This window comes from Amia ocellicauda, chromosome 4, assembly GCF_036373705.1.
Source record: "Amia ocellicauda isolate fAmiCal2 chromosome 4, fAmiCal2.hap1, whole genome shotgun sequence".
In the NCBI taxonomy this organism is placed as follows: Eukaryota; Metazoa; Chordata; class Actinopteri; order Amiiformes; family Amiidae; genus Amia; species Amia ocellicauda.
Genome location: NC_089853.1, coordinates 4,589,560 through 4,611,055, shown reverse-complemented (window position 1 = coordinate 4,611,055; position 21,496 = coordinate 4,589,560). Strand labels below are relative to the sequence as shown.

At 40.4% G+C, this 21,496-nt stretch overlaps 1 protein-coding gene across 5 annotated transcripts in view; it reads left to right on the top strand.

Moving 5' to 3' along the window:
• Positions 1-3,823: 3,823 nt before the first annotated feature.
• Positions 3,824-21,496, top strand: part of ano1a (anoctamin 1, calcium activated chloride channel a) — a 36,575-nt gene continuing 18,902 nt past the window's right edge. For 2 of the 5 annotated variants that reach the window (XM_066700580.1, XM_066700578.1), the window contains exons 1-12: positions 3,824-4,289; positions 9,221-9,373; positions 12,066-12,380; positions 16,307-16,405; positions 16,500-16,651; positions 17,360-17,414; positions 17,643-17,694; positions 17,962-18,017; positions 18,122-18,163; positions 20,209-20,273; positions 20,627-20,761; positions 21,046-21,206. In XM_066700580.1, coding sequence (XP_066556677.1) covers positions 9,269-9,373; positions 12,066-12,380; positions 16,307-16,405; positions 16,500-16,651; positions 17,360-17,414; positions 17,643-17,694; positions 17,962-18,017; positions 18,122-18,163; positions 20,209-20,273; positions 20,627-20,761; positions 21,046-21,206 — 1,237 coding nt within the window. In that variant the 5' untranslated portion in view covers positions 3,824-4,289; positions 9,221-9,268. Of the gene's footprint in view, positions 4,290-9,220; positions 9,374-10,599; positions 10,976-12,065; positions 12,381-16,306; positions 16,406-16,499; positions 16,652-17,359; positions 17,415-17,642; positions 17,695-17,961; positions 18,018-18,121; positions 18,164-20,208; positions 20,274-20,626; positions 20,762-21,045; positions 21,207-21,496 lie in introns of those variants that run through there. The other 3 variants (XM_066700582.1, XM_066700581.1, XM_066700579.1) reach the window with 2 other exon arrangements.

The window sequence follows — 21,496 nt, the reverse complement described above, 5'->3', positions numbered from 1 at the left end:
GTCTCATTCGTATTAATTCAGTATTTTTCCTCCCGCCATGTCTCAGTCCTTCAGACCCACCGAGGTGTTATTTACAACCACAGGAAGCTGTCCTCGCCGACGCAAGTCTTCAGGGACCGGTGCTGTAAATGAAATAAGTGTTTCTCAGAGTCAGGTTTCTTGATGGGAAAGCACGACTGAGTCAGTCCCCTGTTTGGTCAGAAACTTCCCACGATGCCGTTTCTTAGATTTGCGTCTTCAGAGGAGTGGCTGTGGAATGCGATGATCTTATTGTATTTGTTGAATTATTTATTTTACAGACGTGACATGGTGCACTCCAGTCTCCGAGGGGGAGCACTAACATGATGGTCTTAAAAAGGTGAGCACACACATACACTCAGACACTTAAATAGTCTAAAATTAAAACGCTGGTCCTTATCTGTTGAATTACAATAATTTCCTCCCTAGTGAATTGATGCTGCAAACAACCCAACAGTTTATAGGATCAGACTGAGGGAGGATACCTTCAATTTAAGATTTCTCATTGGAGTGTTTGGCAAATTAAACAAACACATTCACCCCATTTGGGAGAAGTGCAACAACATCAATGTTACAAAATTAGCATTTGAAAACAACTTTTGAAGACGTGGTCCACCCTGAAAGCTGAACTGCCGGTTTCCTCAAACCTCCAGGTCATGCACTCAATAGAGTTGTTTGCATTTGTGCTTCGCCCTGATTTGTGTTTGCCGGCTTCTGCAACAGAAACGTAAACCTGAGTCGGCTGTGCCATGTAAACGAAGCCTGCCGTGCCCGCCATATTGTTCTGTTGACATTTACCGGTTAGACTATAAACAGTTGCCATTGAACGTATTCACAGCCTTCATTTGAACCAGTGTTTTACAGTGTGTAGCCTTCTCTACTACGAATTGCAAGTGATTGTTGATATCTCTACAGATTTGGCAGAATACTGATACAGCCTAGAGAAAACTAAAGATTTTAGCTGATTGAGTTCAGTTTCTGTGGGGACTGAAAGAATGGATTTTGGCAGAGCTTTCTGAAAACATAAAAACGATTCAAGTGTGTCTAAAGCAAGCAGTAGCAGTAATAATAATGGCTTATATTACAGCTAGTAGTTTGTAACTTGTACTACTGTTACTACTTTAACTATACAAATGTCCTCCAAATAAGAAGTAAGAACTATATTTTCCACATCAACTGCCTATTCAAACTCAACAGTGATTGTCCAAACACACAGACAGGTGATGGGCGTGGCAGGAAGACCAGGACGTACCACCAGTTCTAAACCAGAAAATAAGCATCACAACGAAATACGTTTTGAAACCTCATCTATTTTTCATCAATCTGATTTATTTGTAGGTACTTAAATGAGGGAATATTTAAACACTTGAACCATCTGATTACTTGTCTGCCACAGCCTTTCAAATGACATACATTTACAGTGTAGTGTACTCAGCTTCAACGTTCATCAGAGGAGGAACTATGGAAATCTACATTTCCCAGACAGCTGTGCTGCAACATTAGCAATGATCAGATCAGTTTTAATGAGATGCTAAATAATTCCACGTCTCTAAACTGGTCACGTTTTCAAAAAGAAGGCAAGCAATAACAGAATGACTCTTCTCTTGTTTGGCTGATACCGATGCAGTGACCCCAAACTATCTGTACCAAATCCTCCTTTATTAAAAAAACAACGTTGCAACCATCCACAAAGGAAAGATAAGCCACATTTTACATATAGACACCCATGTTGAGTTGCATCGTCAGCGTCTGGACACTGGCTTGGGGATCAGGCGATGGGCTACTTTATATTTATTTTTGAGTAGAATTAATTTAAAAAGTAGCTTCCAATACATTGATTTATTTGGATTAGTGTTGATCAAATCCATGCTTTTTTATATTTTGTATACCAAGCCGTTCTTAGACTGTGCTTGTCTCTGACTCTTGTGACACCAAATACCTGGTTTAAAAATGCATAGGGCTATTTGCAAAGTAAATATCTGGCCGTGTTTTTTTTTTTTTTACTACCATGCCGGTTGACCTTGCGTGTCTGCATTTCACTGCACATGATGGCAATTTGAATTTATGAAAAGTTATCGATATCCAATCTAATTACAAGGATAGGTTTAATAAAGCGTTCATCAGGCCCATAAAAGTTCAACTGTAATAAGGAGGCATTTTATTGAAAGTGAGAAGAATGATGTCTGGTTGACATCTTTAAGATACTGGTCTTTATTTTGTTTTCAGGAAAACTGCTCTTTTATATAGTAGATCAATTTGACAAAATTGGACTCAGTTTCCACTCCTCTTCAGATTCTTAAGGACGCCATCTTTCCCGGCCATGTGGTGAGCTTTATTGTGTAGTGTGACTGAAGCTCTGACACGTACACTCAGGCATTAGTCTTCTTCATGTTCTCTATTATACTACTCTGTATTTGATTGGACGCCTCCCAGTCCCACCATTGTTAGGTTAATTAGCCCCAACTGCCATATTATGGTGAAGGCATCTGTTTTGATTCATTTCAACAGTTTCTACATCATCTAGATCCTTTTTCATTATATTGGATTGTTCTTGTGTAGAAAACATCTAGTTTTATCATTTTAATCCCATTAGCACAGGACTGGGACCATTCTGCAAGTCTTTCAGAAAAGGACAAGGACTGTGTGAACTGTCCTATTTGTTACAAATACTGTCCTTTCATAGCCCACTTTTAAAGCTGTCCAGGATGCCAAAGTCACTCTGTATATACTTTTGAAAAGAACAATTAATAGTCCCAGGTGTGTGAAAAGGCAATATGTCATTGTAAAACTAAATTGAACGTCAAAGGAAACGCTATTTAGCAGTTGGATATTAAATAAAACAGAAGGTAAATTTAGTTTGAGGTGCCAGCATGATAAATAATATTCAGACAGCTTAATGGAGCTGTAACCTTCTTTTCTCTTTTCTTGCTTTTAAAATGTAGATGTAATGCCAACACATAATGTAAGAACATGACACTATTGTCCACATGAAAAATTATATGACCTGCAAACAAACCTTAGTCTGTGTAATATTAAAATACATTTGAAAATCTTACTTTTCCCTCCTAATATTATTATGAATCAGTAGGAGGAGGAGTTGTATGTTTAATAGTAGTAGTAGGACCAGTATTGTTTACAAACTATATTTTTAAAATATTCATTTTGGATTTGATCTGTCTATTCCGTTGCTGTATTAGCAGCCATGATGTAGTAGGTCTAAGACATATTGTATAGTGGGAGAGCTTATAAAAAGCTATGTCATCAACACATCTAATGTCTATACAGTGCTCTGAAAAACTCTGCTTTTGGAAATAAACGGAGGTAAAAAAACAATATGGAAGTAAATATTTAGTAGCCTATTAAGAGACAGTTTAATCTAGTCAAAGTAGCACAAACTAATGCATTATATATATTTTTTCCATTGATCAAAAAAGCAAAAGTAAAGCATGATCTGAATATGTCACAGATAAGAAAGAGACGACTGATTTCATGCCACTTCCTTCTACCTGTTTGTGTGCATCAATAAAATGTGCATTTGTTTGAAAAGATGTACACAAACACATAGAGAGCGCAATGAATGAGTCGCGGTGCTCTGACACAACCGTAAGATAAGGTGGAAATTTCCACGGCTGTAAGAATGGGTGGGGCGGCTCAAGTCCTATTCAGTTTCAGAGGAAGTGAGTGCCGGGGTGTGTGAGTTAGGGAGGAATTATAAAATGTCACTGTTGCATCACTGATATACCCAGATGATAACTTTCAGGTAAACCGCAAACATACGTACGCTGTTTTATGCGAGATGGTGCAGATACGGTGCAGCTCAATTGAATGGCATTCATTCTCACACCACGCAGGGCTAGTCTGTGCAAGTTTGCCTTCTCACACTTCACTAGACGTGTCACTATTCCCGTTTCTCTCAGTCCTGTGCACACTGACTTCTCGTTGTTTGATCTTGCACTGTCTGTTTGGTGGCGCAAATGCGTCTGGCATGTGATCCACCACCATTTCGATCTGTATCCCAATATGTATATTGATAAACAGGCGCGGAAAGTTAAGTTGCAGATCAGTAGATAAGCATGTCATCTTCACTCCTGGCAGCGTCACACCCCCTCTGCACTTCCTGGTGCTTTCTTGCAGCGGTGGACGCGCAGCGGTGTCGGGCTCCTGGCGCAATCCGTGCGCTCTTCTCGCCGGACGCACCTGGCAGCGCACTGCTCATGGACCCGGCTCACCTGTGAGGGACTGCAGCCATCCATCCGTTATCCGGCCTGCAGGTAAAGCCTTCCAGCCAGGTTTATTACTTAATGAAGTATACTTTGTTATGATCTTACACGGGAAATTCTTCTTTAAGATTTCGAGAGTTAATAGTGCAACGCTCTGGTCTAAAAAAACCAAATAAATCGTGATTATTTTTCCCAGTGGGCATGCAATACCTAGTAAAGTATTTTAAATTGGAAATATTCGCCATTGGATTCATGCAGAATATTTTTGTTTTAGCTTTTTTTCCCCAGTGCAGGGACATCAAGTCAGTCCTGCAATGTATGCAGTACTGATGAAGCTAATATGCAAGTTTTTGAGTTTGTTTGTTCTTGACTTCGTCTGTATTAGTTCTTACTCTTTAAATGTTTGTGTTTGTTTGTTTGTTTGTTTTTAATGTGCATTTATTTAACGTATTTCAATATGTTCATTGTTTTGGACTTTGCCTTTTGTGAGAGCGCCCATTTGCAACACACTTAATTAAAACACTCTAACGAATACGAATTAAGTTATACAAAGCCCTGCAATCGAAATAATTGTTCTAACGTGTTTATTTAATTGAATGTCGCTTCCAAATGTAGGCTATGAAGATGTCATTTAAATAAATGAAGAATTTGAGCGCCCTCTTGTGTAGATAAAAAAAAAAGAATCGCACCTGATACTTTTGAAAAGGTAATTTCAGTGCATTTAAAAACATGCATAAATAAATAAATACACATATGCAAACCTAATGGTTTATATAATCCACGGCATCAGGGCATTTAGTCGCATAATGTGGTCCTCATTTCGATATTTTTTAGTAACACAATTTCTACAAGATTTAACAATGTTGCTGCAAGTTTGTAGGATGGCTGGTGTCAAAGCATGGACACAACTCACATTGCCACCCCACGTCTGTAATGTTACTACAAGTCGCTGCAACATTCAATTGTTACCTGGGAAAACATTTTATACATGAATAACATCCGAGACATTCCACTGGAGAAAAGTTCGTGGTGCATTTTTTAAAGATGATTAAGTCGTCTATTTCATAACACAGCGTGACTTTCTCTTTTAGTATGCACACGATGTACTGGCGCAGAGTGCAGCTGGGGGATGCCCAATTCAGCTCAAGGTTGTCACAGGAGATCTAACCCCGCAGCATGACAAACATGTTGTGACATTTAGTCCGACGTTTTCCCTCTCCCTTTCACCTGCTTCTGTCACTTCAAACTACAGCAAGGTCAACCGCCTCGGAAATACTTGGAGCATTTCAACTGGCCGCTGCTGACCGCAATGTGTCGGTCCAGACCGGCGTGTTAAGATGCTGTATGGTGCCTGTCGCGATTATTCGTAAAATTGAGAAATTGTCCTTTTACAAAAGTCTTCCTTCTCAATTTATTGAAATGTTCCGTATTTTGTCCATCTACATTATAACACCTTTGTGAAAGAATACTGAGGAGGATTAAGGTAGCAAACGTGTTGTTTGATTCGTTTTTTATTGCGTTTTGAGATTGATTCCATTAAAATGGTCTGGTTTGATTAAAGATATGCATTATTTTCAAAATGTTCAGGCATGTTTTAAGCCAGTCGTGGAGCGCCCCAACCCCGCTTCGTGCGCTTGTTCCAACTCAGCTCTGTTGTTTAATTGACCCCTTATTGAACCCACAGTTTCACTTGTTTAATTGTGACTTCTGTTTGACTGCAGTATTTCCGAATAAAGTCACATGGAGTCGTTGGGCTGCAACAGTTTGCTTTCCACTACCCTGCTGGGTTACAGTAGCCTGATTGCTCGGTGCCAGTCCCTTTAATCATCGCGAAGGACGGGTTACAGGCGAGCGCTCTGGTTGATTGATGGTTTTGCGCTGGGAGTTGCGTTAGGAACCAGATCTTAATGTAACATCGAGAGACCATATTATTTTTATGTATTTTTGTCCTGGTTTGCTCTTGATGTTTTTCATTCATTTTCTTCTTGCGTTGCCTCTCCAATAGGAGTGGCGATGCTCCAGGATAAAACTAATTTTGGATTCAAGCACGTTGCACTGGGAAGCCCAATCTCGGGGGTTACTGGCACTTTAGCGACGACTTCATGTTTTTAAAGAAATTGTAAAACTGTGCCTGGGTTGAATACAGTGCATAGTGAGATCGGACGTGGGTGGAAACGCAAACGGGAAAACTTCTCAAAAAGTATGATGCCACAGGGTATTGTAAGTATATTTATGGTATTGTACTGAAGCAATCCATCTCACGATTTACATGCATTTGGCTAAAAAGAAAGGCCAACTGTGTTTTCCTAATAGTATAAACAATGCAGTACAACTTGCACCAGTGTGTGATTTTCTAAATATGAAAGATTTATAACTATCAATGTACAATATAGCCGTGCGTAATGGAGGGAGTTTATAAAGCGCACTAGACATTCTTGAGATATTTTTGCGAATGCTGGTTTATGTATTTATATCTATAAAAAACGAGTAATTTAAAAAGTAACGCCGTGGAAGGTCATGTCTATTTTAATAAGCATTGCTCAAAGTACAGTACGGAGGTGTATTTTGAAGGCTAACATAAATAGGCTGATGCTGGTGGCAGATCCATCCACACTGATGAAGCTGCGCATCCGGATTCCAAGGAGAACGCGGAGATTCTAATATTAGACCCAAGGAAGTTCCTTTCTTCTCCTTCTCCTTCTTTTTTCAACTTTGATTCCCACGGAGACTCGCTGTAATGTGCTTATTTAAACTGCCAAACATTGTATTGGCCTGAAGCCCATTTTTCAAATCTAACACGGAACACAAGAGCGCAGTCGAGCCCCCGATATCGGCTTGATAGAAACCAGCTGTAATGTAGTTTAATCAGCCTGCGTTTTCATTTTTCTTCCTTTAGGACAGTGGTTCCCAAAGCAGTCCTGTAGCCCCCCCTCCGCCTTTTGTTCCATCTGAGATCTTAATTACTTAGATTTATCGTTCAGTTCAATTAAGGGTTGAATTATCCAATTGAGTCCCGTTTGGAACGAAAACCAGCAGGTCGGGGCGCTGCAGGCCGGTTTGGGAACCACTGCTTTAGGAGAATAGTAAAGGACCATCCGGGTTAGGGTCAGAAGGAGTAAAATGAGCATTTCCCATACTGTGCTGGACAAACTCGCTGTTCAGCTGCACGCAGTTTTAGGGTCTGTGTAATCCATGCATGTGATGATCACCAAACAGAAAATCTTAAGTGAGCCAACTGGTTTGTAAACACACACATTTAATTTGAATGTATACTTTGTGTTGTGTGTTTGAAATATTAAATTATTCTTTAATGATGATATATATATAAAGTAAGCGCATGTGAATAGAAACTTCCTACAAAGCAAGTGTAACTCCATAGATGAATGCTGCAGAATTGGGAATAAACTGAGCTGGATTTAATCAAAGACCTAGCAAACCACAAACATGTACCTGATAGCCATTATATTTATGATTAGAAAGAAGCATCTGACCAAAAATGGATACATATGTGTGTCATATAACTTGGGATTTGGGATTGAATTTTTAAAGTACCCTTAGGACCCATCCATGTAAAGATCAATTAATTAATTAACAGTACTCTTTACCATTGTAGTAATTGTTTCCTTTGAAGCAAACGGTTATCATGTACTTTTTGCACAGTACCTGTTAGGCAGAGCAGGAACACAAAATTAACAAGGAGTTGCCAAAGGAAAAAAAGGCAGGTGGTGCTTGTACCATGTGTTAGAGTATCAAGGTGCAGTTTTGTCTTTCCCGCTACTTACTTGTCTACACATTGCTTGGGAGCTTTCATTGGATAAGTAGACTCAATGAGTTCAGCTGGTCTGTTTTGGAATGGGGCCTGGGACACTGCTTCAAAGCACTGGGGATGCACAATTCACTCTTCACGCTCATCTTCAAAAGATGGCCGTTTGGACAGGCCCCCTTCTGGCCCAGTATGACATCCCTGAGTCCTATGGCCCCCTGCCCAACTCTGCCCCCTCCCCGCTGTAATTATAACTTTGAACACTTGATGATGCCAAGTGCTCGAAGGGCAAGTGCAGCAGGTGTATTCGACTGGAATTAAAACTGTTTACAGAAAACATCCATATAAAAGCCCTTTTATGTGGTAGAGGGGAGTTTTAAAGGCAGTTGTTTTGTGGAAGGAGAGAGGGGTGTTTTTGTGCTCATGATCATTTATTTAATTTGACTTAATAAGACCTAACAAATACCACCTTGACTGCAAACTTGTCTCCTGAACCCATTGCAGAATTATTGAGGGGAAAAAGGGCAATGAACTCAACTCAGGAAAGTCTCAAGGAAACTACAAATACACATATGCGCACATATGTCTACAGTACAGAATCCACTCTGTGTGTGCGTTCATTAAAGAAATCCCTCGCTGACATCCAACTGTTTAACATCACTCAGTTATTCATAATCTGCATTTTTTAATGAATGTTTTTTTAAGTCAATACAGTTTTAATTACATTACTGATAAGCTGAGCTATGCTGAGTCATACATTCAATTAAAAGGAAGATGAATGTACTGCCTTTACTGATAAACTGTCCCAGAGTCATAGGGAATAAATGCATTAGTCTCGCACACAGCTATTCATTAATGCAGGAAAAAAAATACTATATCTGATAAGAAAGGTATTTGAGATCTACGTGGATGAAACAGGGGTTGGTTTAGAGAGGAGAATGTACCATCAAAATCTTAGCATTCTGGTACATTCTTTGTTACAAAATATTGCTTTTCCTCTAGTGCTGATATTACAAATGCAGTCATGTTTCAAAGGTTCTCGCGTGCTTTTTAACACATTCCTCTACCGGCACTTCAGATGAACACCAAGCTCATGCTTGTAATCAGACACAGAGCTGAATACAGTTCTTAGATTTACTCTTGGATAATTCTGTTGAGTACATCATTCATTCCTTTATGTGCCTGAATATACTGTACTGATTATTTATTATCCCCTTAGGTAAAGGCTATTTAGTTAACTGTAGAAGAGGAACATCAACCGTCTGCAATGAAGAGAAATGAGAAGTATACCCCACTGGCCGTCAAAGAAAAGGTCGACATCATCAATATCAAGGGGATTGAAGAGATTGGATACGTCCAACAAGATCCCATGGTAAGTCAGTCTCTCGGCAGGCTGTTCGACTAATAAACGGAACAGCAACAGTAATCCAAACGCAACAGACATTTTGGCATATGAAAAATATAAGGATCACATATCTGTACCACTTATTAAATGTATAGATTTATTCCTTATGGCAAATTATATGGTGCCAACCTGTTCTGTAGAATTCACCCTGTGATTTGGAAACTCGGACAGCTGTGCAGAAAGAACAGGTTGGTTCGAAGTCCAGGGCAGGGAATAGATCACGGATACATAGACCAGCTATTGCAAATTGTTGGGCACGAAAGGTAGCAATTCTATAGTTGCAAGAAAAGAAAAAACAGAGGTACCAATTACAGTTGTTGTTTTTATATATCAGCTGCTTCCATTTTTATTCTGTTACAACAAATCATGTCCTGCAGCACGCACTCTTCTTGTTGCTTTCCTCCTTTTCAGTCTCTGCGAATTTCAATTTGAAAGAACTCTGGTATAAAATAATACATTGCATTGTTAAGACCAATTAACCCGTTTCCTGATGTTTCCTGTGAGAACCGAACTTTGCTCTGCCTTCCTTGGGACCGTTTAGTAAAGTCTTACATGTGTTTCCTAAAGGGACTAGTTGGAGATATTCAGGGCCCGTTTCCAGTGACTAGTGTCGTGCTCTTGTTTTTTGTGGTTGTCTGAGAAGAACATGCAATGCTCACGTTGCAATGCTGATGTTATCATCAAAACAAAAGAGCATACTGGAATGTTTAATTGAAGATGCATCATTCGCCCACATCTTAAAAATACATTGAGTCTCTTGTTGGGAAATGCATCGTAACTTCACCAATTGTCAATATCAAATTAAAGTATGCTTTTAAGGCCACCGTAGGGGAACAAAAGCTGAAAAAACAACTTGTTGCAGCTGCTTTCTGCATCAGGATTTATGCACGAAGGTCTGCACATCCTCTTTCCTTTTCATTGGAAAGGGTTTCTAATTGATGTTTATATTATCAGCACGTCAATGAGCAGGCACTCTGTGACCCTATAGCTCTGCACCTGTATGCACTGCACTCTGTGAAGTCAGACTAGATGAACAGCCCGCTCAGGGCCGTGGGTGGCAGTCAATTCAAATAAGGACGGAAGTGATAATCTGCTGCACAGCTGCGATGAGATGCACGTTAGGGAAATAAGACGGATCTGTTTTTCTTACATTTTGGCAAGGAATTAACGTCGTGTAATGTATCTATATATATTTGAACTGCTGTCTGGAAATGTGTGAAATCATACAGCAGTTTCAAAGATAGAGACGCATGCCTTTTCTCCTTCTGGTTCTCAGTGGAGGACTCTGATGGCAGCACTGCTCAGGTTGAGATCGGGACTTTATAGTTTTGTCTAATATTAGCTCCTGGCTTCCTCGGCTGCGCTTCTCAAGTGACAGGCGGACTTGCGGCATCAATCGCGCAAAGCCTGCGGGCCACGCCGCGCACCACCCGCTAATTACCGCAATTACACGGGCTCAGTAATGGGAAGATGGCAGCCGTGGCACCTGAAAGTATCGGGATTTCTTTACAAAATGCGGGCAGACGTAAAGATTACCTAAGGGATGTTATTTTTCACGGGAAGTTTGAAGTGAGTACGGCTCTGCACAAAATGCGCTTCGCGGTAATGTTTTATAGTGCCTTTTAAGATGAGTTGAAGCATTTGCTGTTGGACATTTATAAAGCGTTTTTACAGCAATAGAAACGTATTGTAAGTGTTTCTCTGGGTCAGGATTGATCTTGAACAGAGTAACTTTGTTTTTGGTTTCTTTCAAAGTTTTCTTTTGCGATTTTGTTTCTCCTTCCCACAGCTTCAGTGTGTTTGACTTCACAGTTACAAGTTCAAACCCTTCCCTGCAATCAACAAACTTATGATCTCTTTATTTTACTGTCCTGAAAGAGATTATACTATATCAGCTATTTATTATGATTTAGTTCTGCATTGTTACTGCAAGTTAATGTTGTAAATGTTTGTAAGTCGCCCTGGACAAGGAGAAATAAATAATACAATCATATTTTAAGTTTAGTTGGGAGCAACAGGATTTTCTTTCATTTGAAGTTTGATTTAAATATATAACAATACAATAATATACCGAATACTCTTCCATTTACTAACGTTTACGTTGTTAATGGATTAATTACACAATATGCGTAAAACGGTAATATTAGTGGACTTACTTTGGTAATACTTTGGAGATTTGTTTTCATGATTATTTGAATAACGCTTGATTTACGTTTGTTGTCTAATCTATGAAAGCAGTGTGAACACAGATAATATCATATTGATCACCTGCAATATGTATAGGAGCTGCAATCAGCAGCATTGAACACCTGTGGGTGTTCAATGTCCAAGAAGACAAGTTATCACTGACTCTGAAACTTGACTGTGTTAAAATAAATCAATAAAGTGATATACACTATACACACATGTATATAAATGATTATCTCCCAGGTGTGGTTGGTCAGCAAACAAGGGTGGGGATGCAAATATTTGAAAGGGAAATAGTTTTCAGGCCCACATCCTTGATTGTTTTATAGGTGTTTTATACGATGCCTCATTATCTGCCTGTGTCCCCTTTGCCCCCCCCACACCAACACACACTGACACACACTCACTCATTTACACCAACGCACACTGACACACACGCTCTCACGCCAGACCTCCTCTCTCGTCTTCCCAGATCTTAAACTCCCTGGTCCCCGAGGAGAACACCCGCTGCAGACAGGGCTTGTACTTCCAAGATGGCAAGAGGAAGGTGGATTATGTTCTCACCTACCATGTCAAGAAACCGAGTGGCTCCCGAAAGCGCTCGTCTCGCGGGAATGCCCTGACCCGCACCCTCCGGAGGAGCCACCGCGCCGCGTCCAAGAATGACCCCGAGATCGCCGCGCAGGACCTCAGCGTGGACTACCACGAGGACGACAAGCGCTTCCGCCGGGAGGAGTTTGAGGGCATCCTCATGGAGATGGGCCTCGAGCTGGAGATGGACGAAAATGTAAATATGTTTTCATTCCCTTGCTGTAGATGTTTGGAGTTATCAGTCAGAGGAGGTAATGCTGCCATGGCAATATGAATACTTTCAGTACATTGGTTTACTCTCTCTCTCTCTCTCTCTCTCTCTCTCTCTGATGTCAGCTAGTTGGCTTTCACAGACACAATAAAAAGAAGACAAAAGGGTGTAGTACAGACTGGCATGGCGAAAGATCCTTGGCGTCAGCTAAAATGGCTAATCTTAAGCAGTAGTAAATGGAGTGTTTGGCTTGAATATTCACTTCGTAAAATATATTGCTGGGGGTTGTATGTTTTAGTCCTCTTTAGTTTATTCGCTAGGCTGTGAGGGGAATGAAATGGTTTCTCTCAAGAACAATTGGTGGGCATTCGTCTACCGTGAATGTTCACCTCGAATCACGAAGGAGTGTCGGAGCTCGTGCTGGCAGAGGACAGTGTGAGGAGGAGGCAAATGTGCGCACCTGCTGGAGAGAACACGAAACCTGTGGCCATGACAGGTATTTTAATTAAATAATCTGGTATTAGGGTGCAGACTTGATCGTGAGCTGGTGTGCTTGTAGACATGCCTTGTGAAATGAAACCCTTGCTGCCGACTGGCCCGCAAGTGCAGATCGAGGCAAAAGATCACCTGCCAGGAGGACTTTCCCACGTATCTCTCTAGTGTATTAATGTCAATGACAAATGGGGCTGAAGTCCTGTGGGGGGGGACAGGACTTTCGACACCCCTCCCCGTCCTATCGTGTAACTCGTGACTCTGCGTCACCGTTTGGCACTCCTGTGCACGAAGCATCGGGAGATGAGCTTAGATTTCATTCTGCCTCCTCGGTGGAGTTGCGCCATTGGATTAGCCAGGTGAAATCAGCATGGAAGCTCTGAGCAGGAGAGAGGATGGGTATACAGTTAACGTCTAAAAATACATGAACAGTGATGGACTCTGAACTTCTGTTATTTTTATCTTCCTGCTCACAGGGGAATATGGTGGTAAATGGGTATCTCCCAGATCTTCCTCGCAGCCGAGTTCTGAGGAGTGAGTTGAGGGAATCTCTGGTTTGTTCACTGGTTTGGTTTAACTCCAGAAGAAACACAGTTTTACCTGGTGTAGATGGTCTCTAAGGTGTGAAGACCGTATGGCTTCATCCTGTACTCCATGGTTTTCTTTTTTGGCAAATTGCATGAGGGATATAGTTTATAGACATGCCCCAGACCAATTTTGAAGTCTGGCAAATCGCCCCAAGACAGGGAAATGTTTTACTTTCCTCTACGTTATCTTTTTACATATAACCACTTATCATGAACGAAGACCATGACTGTATGCACCCCCCCCATGCACAGTTTTGAATCTAAAGGCCCTCCCCTGCTGATAGCAGCGGTCAACCATCTTTTCACACAGAAATGGGAAGGTTTCATTTTAAGGTTACATTTTTCACGTCAAAATTGTTGTGGAAAATTGCTAAAAATAAACTTGTAAACATAACGTTTTACATGATTTCCATATTTACTGCTTTCCTAAATATTTGGAATTACAAAAGTGTGTTTTGAATCTTACCAAATGTGTTTAGAGACTCGTTGTGTGTGTTAAGGAAGTACCATGCCTCATTATATTCAGAGAAGATTGTGGTGTTGGGGAAAGAGGGTAAAGTGTCATTTTTTTTTGTCTTTCCCTCATATTTATCCTGGGTGGAAATGAGGGTGATTACAATCAGATGTCCCATGTATTGTAGACCATTATAGCTGATATTGTAACCTAATCTGTATACAAAAGACATTTTGTTGGATGTAATTAGCATCTGGATCCAATTCTTCTGTAGCAATGGGAATTTGGAAGTGTAAATAAGGCATTTCCCTCCCTTAATTACAGATTTATGTTTTTTAATGGTCACGGATCACCTCCTCTGGGTCAGTCTTGTGCTACTGGACAGTTAATTTCTGTCTCTAGTGTCTAATAAGCATTGAATGCCTGAAAGTCAAGTGCAGAGAGTCCTAAACTTGCCCAGGTTAAACAAGTAGCACAGCTTGTAAAGGGTGGATGAAAGAATACTATGTAGGCTAACTATTGTGTGACAACCTTACTTTCAGCCCAAACGGCATTCCTTTCAAGCTCTTGTAAGACGGACATCCTCGAATATGTATGACGGCAGTTTCAGTTTTATTTTCGAATGCTAGTGAAAGTGAGAGACACATGCAAGACCTGCTTTGCTTGATAGAAGGTAAAGAAGTGGGCAGAATTAAATGGCTTTCTTGCCTTTTCCTTTGCATTGAATGTAGTAGTAATTGTAAATATACGTGAGCTTTCAGTAAAATGTCTTTTTCTCCTCGCTGTAGGTTTGTTTATTCTAGGGCAGCGAGTTGATGTCGGTTACAAATACAATTGGTCTGTTCTGTCCAGGAAGCCCGGTTTCACTAGTGTGTTTAATTAAGATGAATAGTGTGATGGTCAGCGATTCGGCCACTTCATGGAGGAGAGTGATAGGAGACGGTGAAAAGACCATGTCCAACTGGGATGAGCTCAGCAGCTTTAATAGTAGTGTTATGATGCAATGACAGGTTGGGGTCAAGAAAGTTCATCCAGCAAACTGTCGCAAGTTGGGGCCATCTACTGAACGTATAATTGGGACATTACAGTAGCTTAGGAGCAAATGCCAATGATGCAATGAGAAGTTAACCACGTATATGTTGACGTTTTGGAGAGAGTGATATTTATGATAATGGAGGTAGGCTTATTCACTTGGATACTGCCCTGAGAAACACAATCTATTTGTATTGTCTTTTGTACATGTAAAGGAATCTTTTATTATCAGGATATTTCATTCCTAGTTTTGTGTCTGCCAGACCAACGTTTGCAAGAGCTGTTCAGTTAAGTAGTTCAGTATGGGTGGGAAATATAATCTTCGCAGCAATCAAGGGACTAGCTGGCTTTCCCATCAGGGCTCCGGTTACTGTGTTGACCAGCGTGTTCACCAACAGTAAACAAACAACTCTTAAATAATGATTGACCTGAAGTGAATGTAGTGTAAGCAGTGTCGGCCTCTTTTGTTTATTTACATTAATAAAATACACGTCTCTGATTTTAAAATGTCATGCAGGATGCAAGATCTAGCCCTTAAGGAACAGTAGGGTCTATGTTCCAGCTGGCAGCTATGATGCCTTTTTTACTTGCGTTCAAAAATATAACTTTTTTCAGGCTACTGAAATTCATGTATGATAGTTTATTTGTTTGTTTGTTTATTTAAGATTGAAATGGTCTAGCATCCCTAGTGTAAGAGAGCTGGAAGTAAACACGAGATGACCCCTCCTGATTTATGGCATGTATCTAGGAGATCGCTGCCCCCTTGAAACATAAATTTGTGTTTTAGAAGCACAAATATGATTTGAATTAGAATCGACTCTGTTACCAAAACATTCCTCGATCCGCTCTGCCGTGTTTACACTCGCGGCATTCTGCGCATTCTTGACTTTAACCCTCTCGCTTTCTGTGATCCTTGTTCATCGGCAGATCAGAACATGAACTCATGCCGTTTGTGAAGAAAAACAAAGAGCAGGAAATGACCTGTTTGCAGCAGTCACACACACTCGATACTAGATCCCAGGGGAGGCATGCTGGCTTTTTTATGTCCGAGGCCTTCAACGTGGACTTCGGAGAGTTCACAGTAATGTGAGACGAGGAGACAAATATTAGAATGAGTTGAACGATTTATTTTCCTTCTTAGACTCATGAAGAATATTATTTTGTTAAAGGGCTTCAATTATTTTGATGGAAGCTGTGGTTTTTAAAAAATTAAGATAAACTTTGATGTTGATTTGTATGTTATATGGTCTCAGAGTCCTTCTTAAAGCAGCGTAACGGTTCAAGTCATTATTTTGGTAATAATCGCTGGTATGTGACACACTGTTCTCTAATGTTCCTTGTTGCAGACTAAAACCCCCGGAGTAGGATTTGTGAAAATACACGCTCCCTGGAACGTCCTCTGTAGAGAAGCAGAATTCATGAAGATCAAAATGCCAACCAAAAAAGTATGTAGTCCCTTTCAAATTACGCCTGTTTTAAATTCCCACTGTTTTTCAGCAGCTTGCTTTTTCTTAACTCATCTCATCTTTTTGTCTCTAGGTGTACGAGATTAAGCAGGGCAGCAACTTTGTGGAAAAGATTAATTCATTTATTACTAAAGTAACAGAACCACTCCATCCCAACGTGGAGGAAAATAGGATAACCAATGTGAAGCACCTTTCCTACCCGTTTTCAAGAGAAAAACAACACTTGTGAGTACATTTGAATATGAACCCGATTGATGCTCTGAAAGTAATCGGAACTACAACGATAACATGCTTGTTCTTAAAGTGAATTACTCAAGCACCTAACGAGCTTTCAATGGGATAGTCCTTAAGTGACTGAGTAGCTAAAATCTAAATTGATATTGTTCTAAAATAACTTGTATACATTTAAGCAAGTGTAAACAGCGTGGCCAGATGTGCCAAGCATATAAAAAGAAAAGATATGGTAGTCACTGTGTAAATATAAAAATACTTGAGCTGACCCATAAACAAATAGCACTGGCTCTGTTTGTTTAAAGAACAAGTCAGATGCTGACAAGTTTCCATTCTTCTAAATCCCTTACCATCAAACAGTCCTGCTTTCCATACAGGAAAAAGTCTGTGTGTTGGACAGCAGAGGGTATTTACATTCGATGACTCCCCAGCTGTCACAGTATTTTATCTCCAAACAGCATCTAGCTATTATGTTCCACTTAAGTTATTGATCCTACACATAGACCTATTCCAGATCATATTGCATTTTATGTTTGTTATAAGTAGTAGAAAGTGTCTAATTGTGGTAAATGTGTGATTGGATACAAGTTTTAACCCGTTTAATTATTTAAGAACATAGACAAAAAAAACGACTTCTAGCATTTCTTTAAAGTTCATTTAAAAGAGTTGAAAATGTCATAATAACTGTAATTTCTTTAACAGGTTTGATTTATCAGATAGGGACTCATTTTTTGACAGTAAAACCAGGAGTTCAATAGTAAGTATTACATACAAAATGTTCCCAGAAAACCACAAAATAAAAGTTGATTTTGTATGTCTATCTTGTTTGTTTGAGGTGTGATTTTGTGGCTTTCGATACGATGATAATTGAGATGATAATGAGATGTCTGTCAATAGATTTGTTCTATTTTTGTAGAAATCTCAATGAGATAGATTGATTTGATCCTGTCTTCACAGATCCACACTGTGTTCTTCTCTTTGTTAGGTTTTTGAAATACTGAAGCGCACAAAATGCACTAAAGCTAAATACAGCATGGGTAAGCCACATCACTTCCTGCCTTAAAGAACAAAACTTCCATTTGTCACGGACTCTATCTGTTAATCTTGAGTGGATCGTTCTACTGTGTGCCGTGTAAGAACGATTAAACTGCTATTTCAGTGCTATTAAAATAAATGTAACGGCGTTTGGTTTTCCTAGTGTTTTTTCAGTATCATCTCCCTGACAGTACAGCTTATTCTAGAAAGTGTTTTTTCATAAAAAGATTGAGGGGCCTGACCTCATATCTGTGTCTTTTTCTCTACAGGGATTACCAGCCTGCTTGCCAATGGCATTTACACGGCTGCCTACCCCCTGCATGATGTGAGTTTCGCTATCGAAGAGTACTTTTATAACGTATATATTTAAATGCATATGAAGTATGTATAAATATGACATGTGATCTAAGTCTGATTTCTTTATTGCAGGGGGATATAGATGGTGAAAACATTGACCCCAATGACAGAAAGGTAAACGAATCAAACTTTGCAGTAGAAGAGGTTGAAACTGAATGCTCTGTCTGTCTTAATTCTCCTCCTGGCATGCATTCAGACAGACAATTGTGCGTGTTAACAGTGGAAACCTTTCTTCTGGTCTGAAGGCCGTGTTATTGTGGTTCTGACAGGTTGTTTTAACGGTTTTAAAACATCCTTATCAGACTTCACCTGGCACGATGCACTGAGCCTTGAGTTGGCTCCAGTGCTGAGGGCCGGTCAGTGTTTAATGTTGTTAATCTGGATGTGGACAGGTGTTTACTGTTGCAGAGGAAATCTCTTTAATGAGGGCCGGTGACGGGGCCTGCTGTGTTTTTTCAGCCCGATCGTATGCGTATATGTCTTTGTTAGATGGAGCTAATGGGAGAAGTGCCTAAACAATAAAGCGTTTAAAGTCTCCAGTGAAATAGGAACCTGGATGACTAGCTTTAAGTCTTCCTCGATTCACTCGCTCGCCCTTTTTATCCTCGAATGTGATGTATAGGCCTTCAGAGATAACATCCCAGGCGATGTATTGGCCATAAAATGTATTACTGAGTACTTTATTTATGAACGTTTTGGCGAGTGTCTTCATAGCACTCATAAAACCCAGATTGCTTAAAACCGCAGTGAACATAAAGGATGCTTCAGAAATGTACGTAATGACCCTGCACTTGACTAGAGGTGAAGAGACTGGGCATAAATCCCTGAAGCTGAGAGGAGATTACTAGCGCCGCCTCATAAGTTCATGAACATCAAGATCGCAAGTCAATTTCTCTTATTTTGGTCATAATATTCGCCAGACTTGTTCTCCTGACAGCTGAAAGTAGCAGTCGGTTTGTGTTGGACTCGAGTGCGTTGTATTTCTGGATCAACGCTTTGACAAAGTGATGCTTTGACTTCCCCCTCCTGACTACTCTTGGTTTCCCAAAGTTATACAGTGCGTTAAACGTTGTCAGTGATTTTAAATAGCAGCAGTTTCCTTACATCTTATAAATAAATGGATATTTTCTAATGGCAAACTTTAACGGCAATTGTCAAAGGCCACCCTTTGTAGTGTTTGAGAAACAAATGTATGAACAGTGAGCTGCTTTTTCTGTGCTATTCATTGAGAATAGTTTTCTGAACTCATATTAAATGTGGTTTATTTTGATGTATAAACAAACACAGACCGATATGTTACTATTTTTATAGTATTTTGTAGCCATTTAAACTATACTGTACGTGATGAATAAGTTTTGGCATCACATCAAGCCAATAGTTTAGTCTCCTCTTGAGAGTAGAAAGTCTGGAAAGGGTTCAGGAGTGTCCATCTCTGTTTTATTTGCTGTTTATTTAAGTATATACAAATTTGAACTGTAGGAAATGCAAAACACAGTTGGTAGCAACTAGCAAGTTCTCTCCATCACAGAATACACAAATAAAAAGGATTAGGTGCTTGTGCATTTCTTTACATTTTCTCATGATCGTGTGATTGAACACTTGGTCGTTTTTGATCATTTTGCACGGTGTTATGTCACTGTGTAGTTCTGTGCAGCAGCCGTACTGTGGAAGGTGTTGTGCTCGTGTTGCGTGTGGGAATCGGAGCGTCTGCTCAGAGTTGAGTTTCACCCCCCCACACACACACGGATCACATTACCGCCAGAGAGTGATAAACTGCCAGATCGGGAGGCCTGCTGAGGCGGCTTTATCTGCACCGTGTTTAATGGGACCATCCAGACGCAGCTTGTGGTCGGACCACCATTGTGGGGGGTGGGGGGTGGGGGGGGGGGGCAGGGGTTCTAAACATTAAAGGGGTGAGACTGCAACGTCGATGTCTAATACAGAAAACAAATTAATTTTATTTCACTTAAACACAGTTTGGGGGATTTGGACTGGCCCTGGAGGTAGAAAATGTGGGGGAAATTGTGTTTTCTAGGTTTCACTTTAGAGGGCTGTCCCAAATAACTGCTCACCATAGTTTGTCATGTATTCCACGGCCTCTTTCATAAAATCTATTGACACCTTATCCAATTAGTTTTAATCTCGTTTCCCTTTTGCAGCTGCTTTATGAAGAGTGGGCAAGTTACAGTGTCTTCTATAAATACCAGCCGATTAGCCTGATCAGGTGAGATACCAGTTGGGTTATATTCATGCTGCCGGTTAGTTTAGTTTTAGTTTTTTTTTGTGGGGTTTGTTTTTAAAGACAACTTTAAGGTATTTCTGCCTTCAAGTGAAAATACCAAAGAAGATCATTTGATGTATTCAATAACCGAGTAAAAACAGGTACACCTAGAACAGAGTCAATTTACTAATACGTGCACATGTGCTTTCTTATTTTAGTGCCATGTGACATTCAGCCACATTTTATTTGTGAGACGTTACAGTATGAGCATTATATCTGTTAAAGTAGGAATTTGTATAATAATGGATTGAGGTACGTAAGTGCTGACAAAATAACTTGTGACTGATCTATTTCAGGAAATATTTTGGGGAAAAGATTGGACTGTACTTTGCCTGGCTTGGGGTTTACACTCAGATGCTGATCCCTGCGTCCATCGTTGGAATCATTGTCTTCCTTTACGGCTGTGCCACTGTGGACGATGACATTCCCAGGTCAGTTCACTCCGCGATCTCTGAGATTAAACTGCGAGACTTCTCTTCTCTTCTCCTTGCGAATGTCTGGAGGTTAGGGATGCATGTGTGCTGTAAACTGGTGTGACTGTCTAGTGAGGCACCAGTACTGTCATTGCTGCTACCTCGCCCATTCGAGTTTAGTCATATTTGTGTAACTTGGCGTGCATTGTGGCATGTCACTTATTTTGTTTGCCCACTACGCTTGTTTTAATAACGGCATTATTGCTTTGAATTTTAAACCATTTTTAATCCGTCCCCTCTAGCATGGAGATGTGCGACAGGAGGAACAACATCACCATGTGTCCGCTGTGCGACCGGGCCTGCAGCTACTGGAAGCTGAGCATCGGCTGCGCCACGGCCCGGGCCAGCCACCTCTTCGACAACCCCGCCACCGTCTTCTTCTCGATCTTCATGGCGCTGTGGGGTGAGCCGCGCTGATGGGCCTTTTCTCTGTCAGTCCCAGACGTGTTGGTCTTCCACTTCAGACCTGCAGTGGTTTTCTTCAGTGCCGTTCAGACGTGTTTATAGGCTATTCGATCCGATTACATTTACATTCATGAAGCTTAATTTGTCTGTTAATTCAGCCATTCATATAATTGCCTGATGCGTTGCTTTGTTTTGTTCAAAGATGTGCGATCGCGTGCCTCAGTGGAAACTCGCTGGTTTATTTTGAAATCCATTATTTATTTTCACAGCCTGGCTATTTTTGCACAT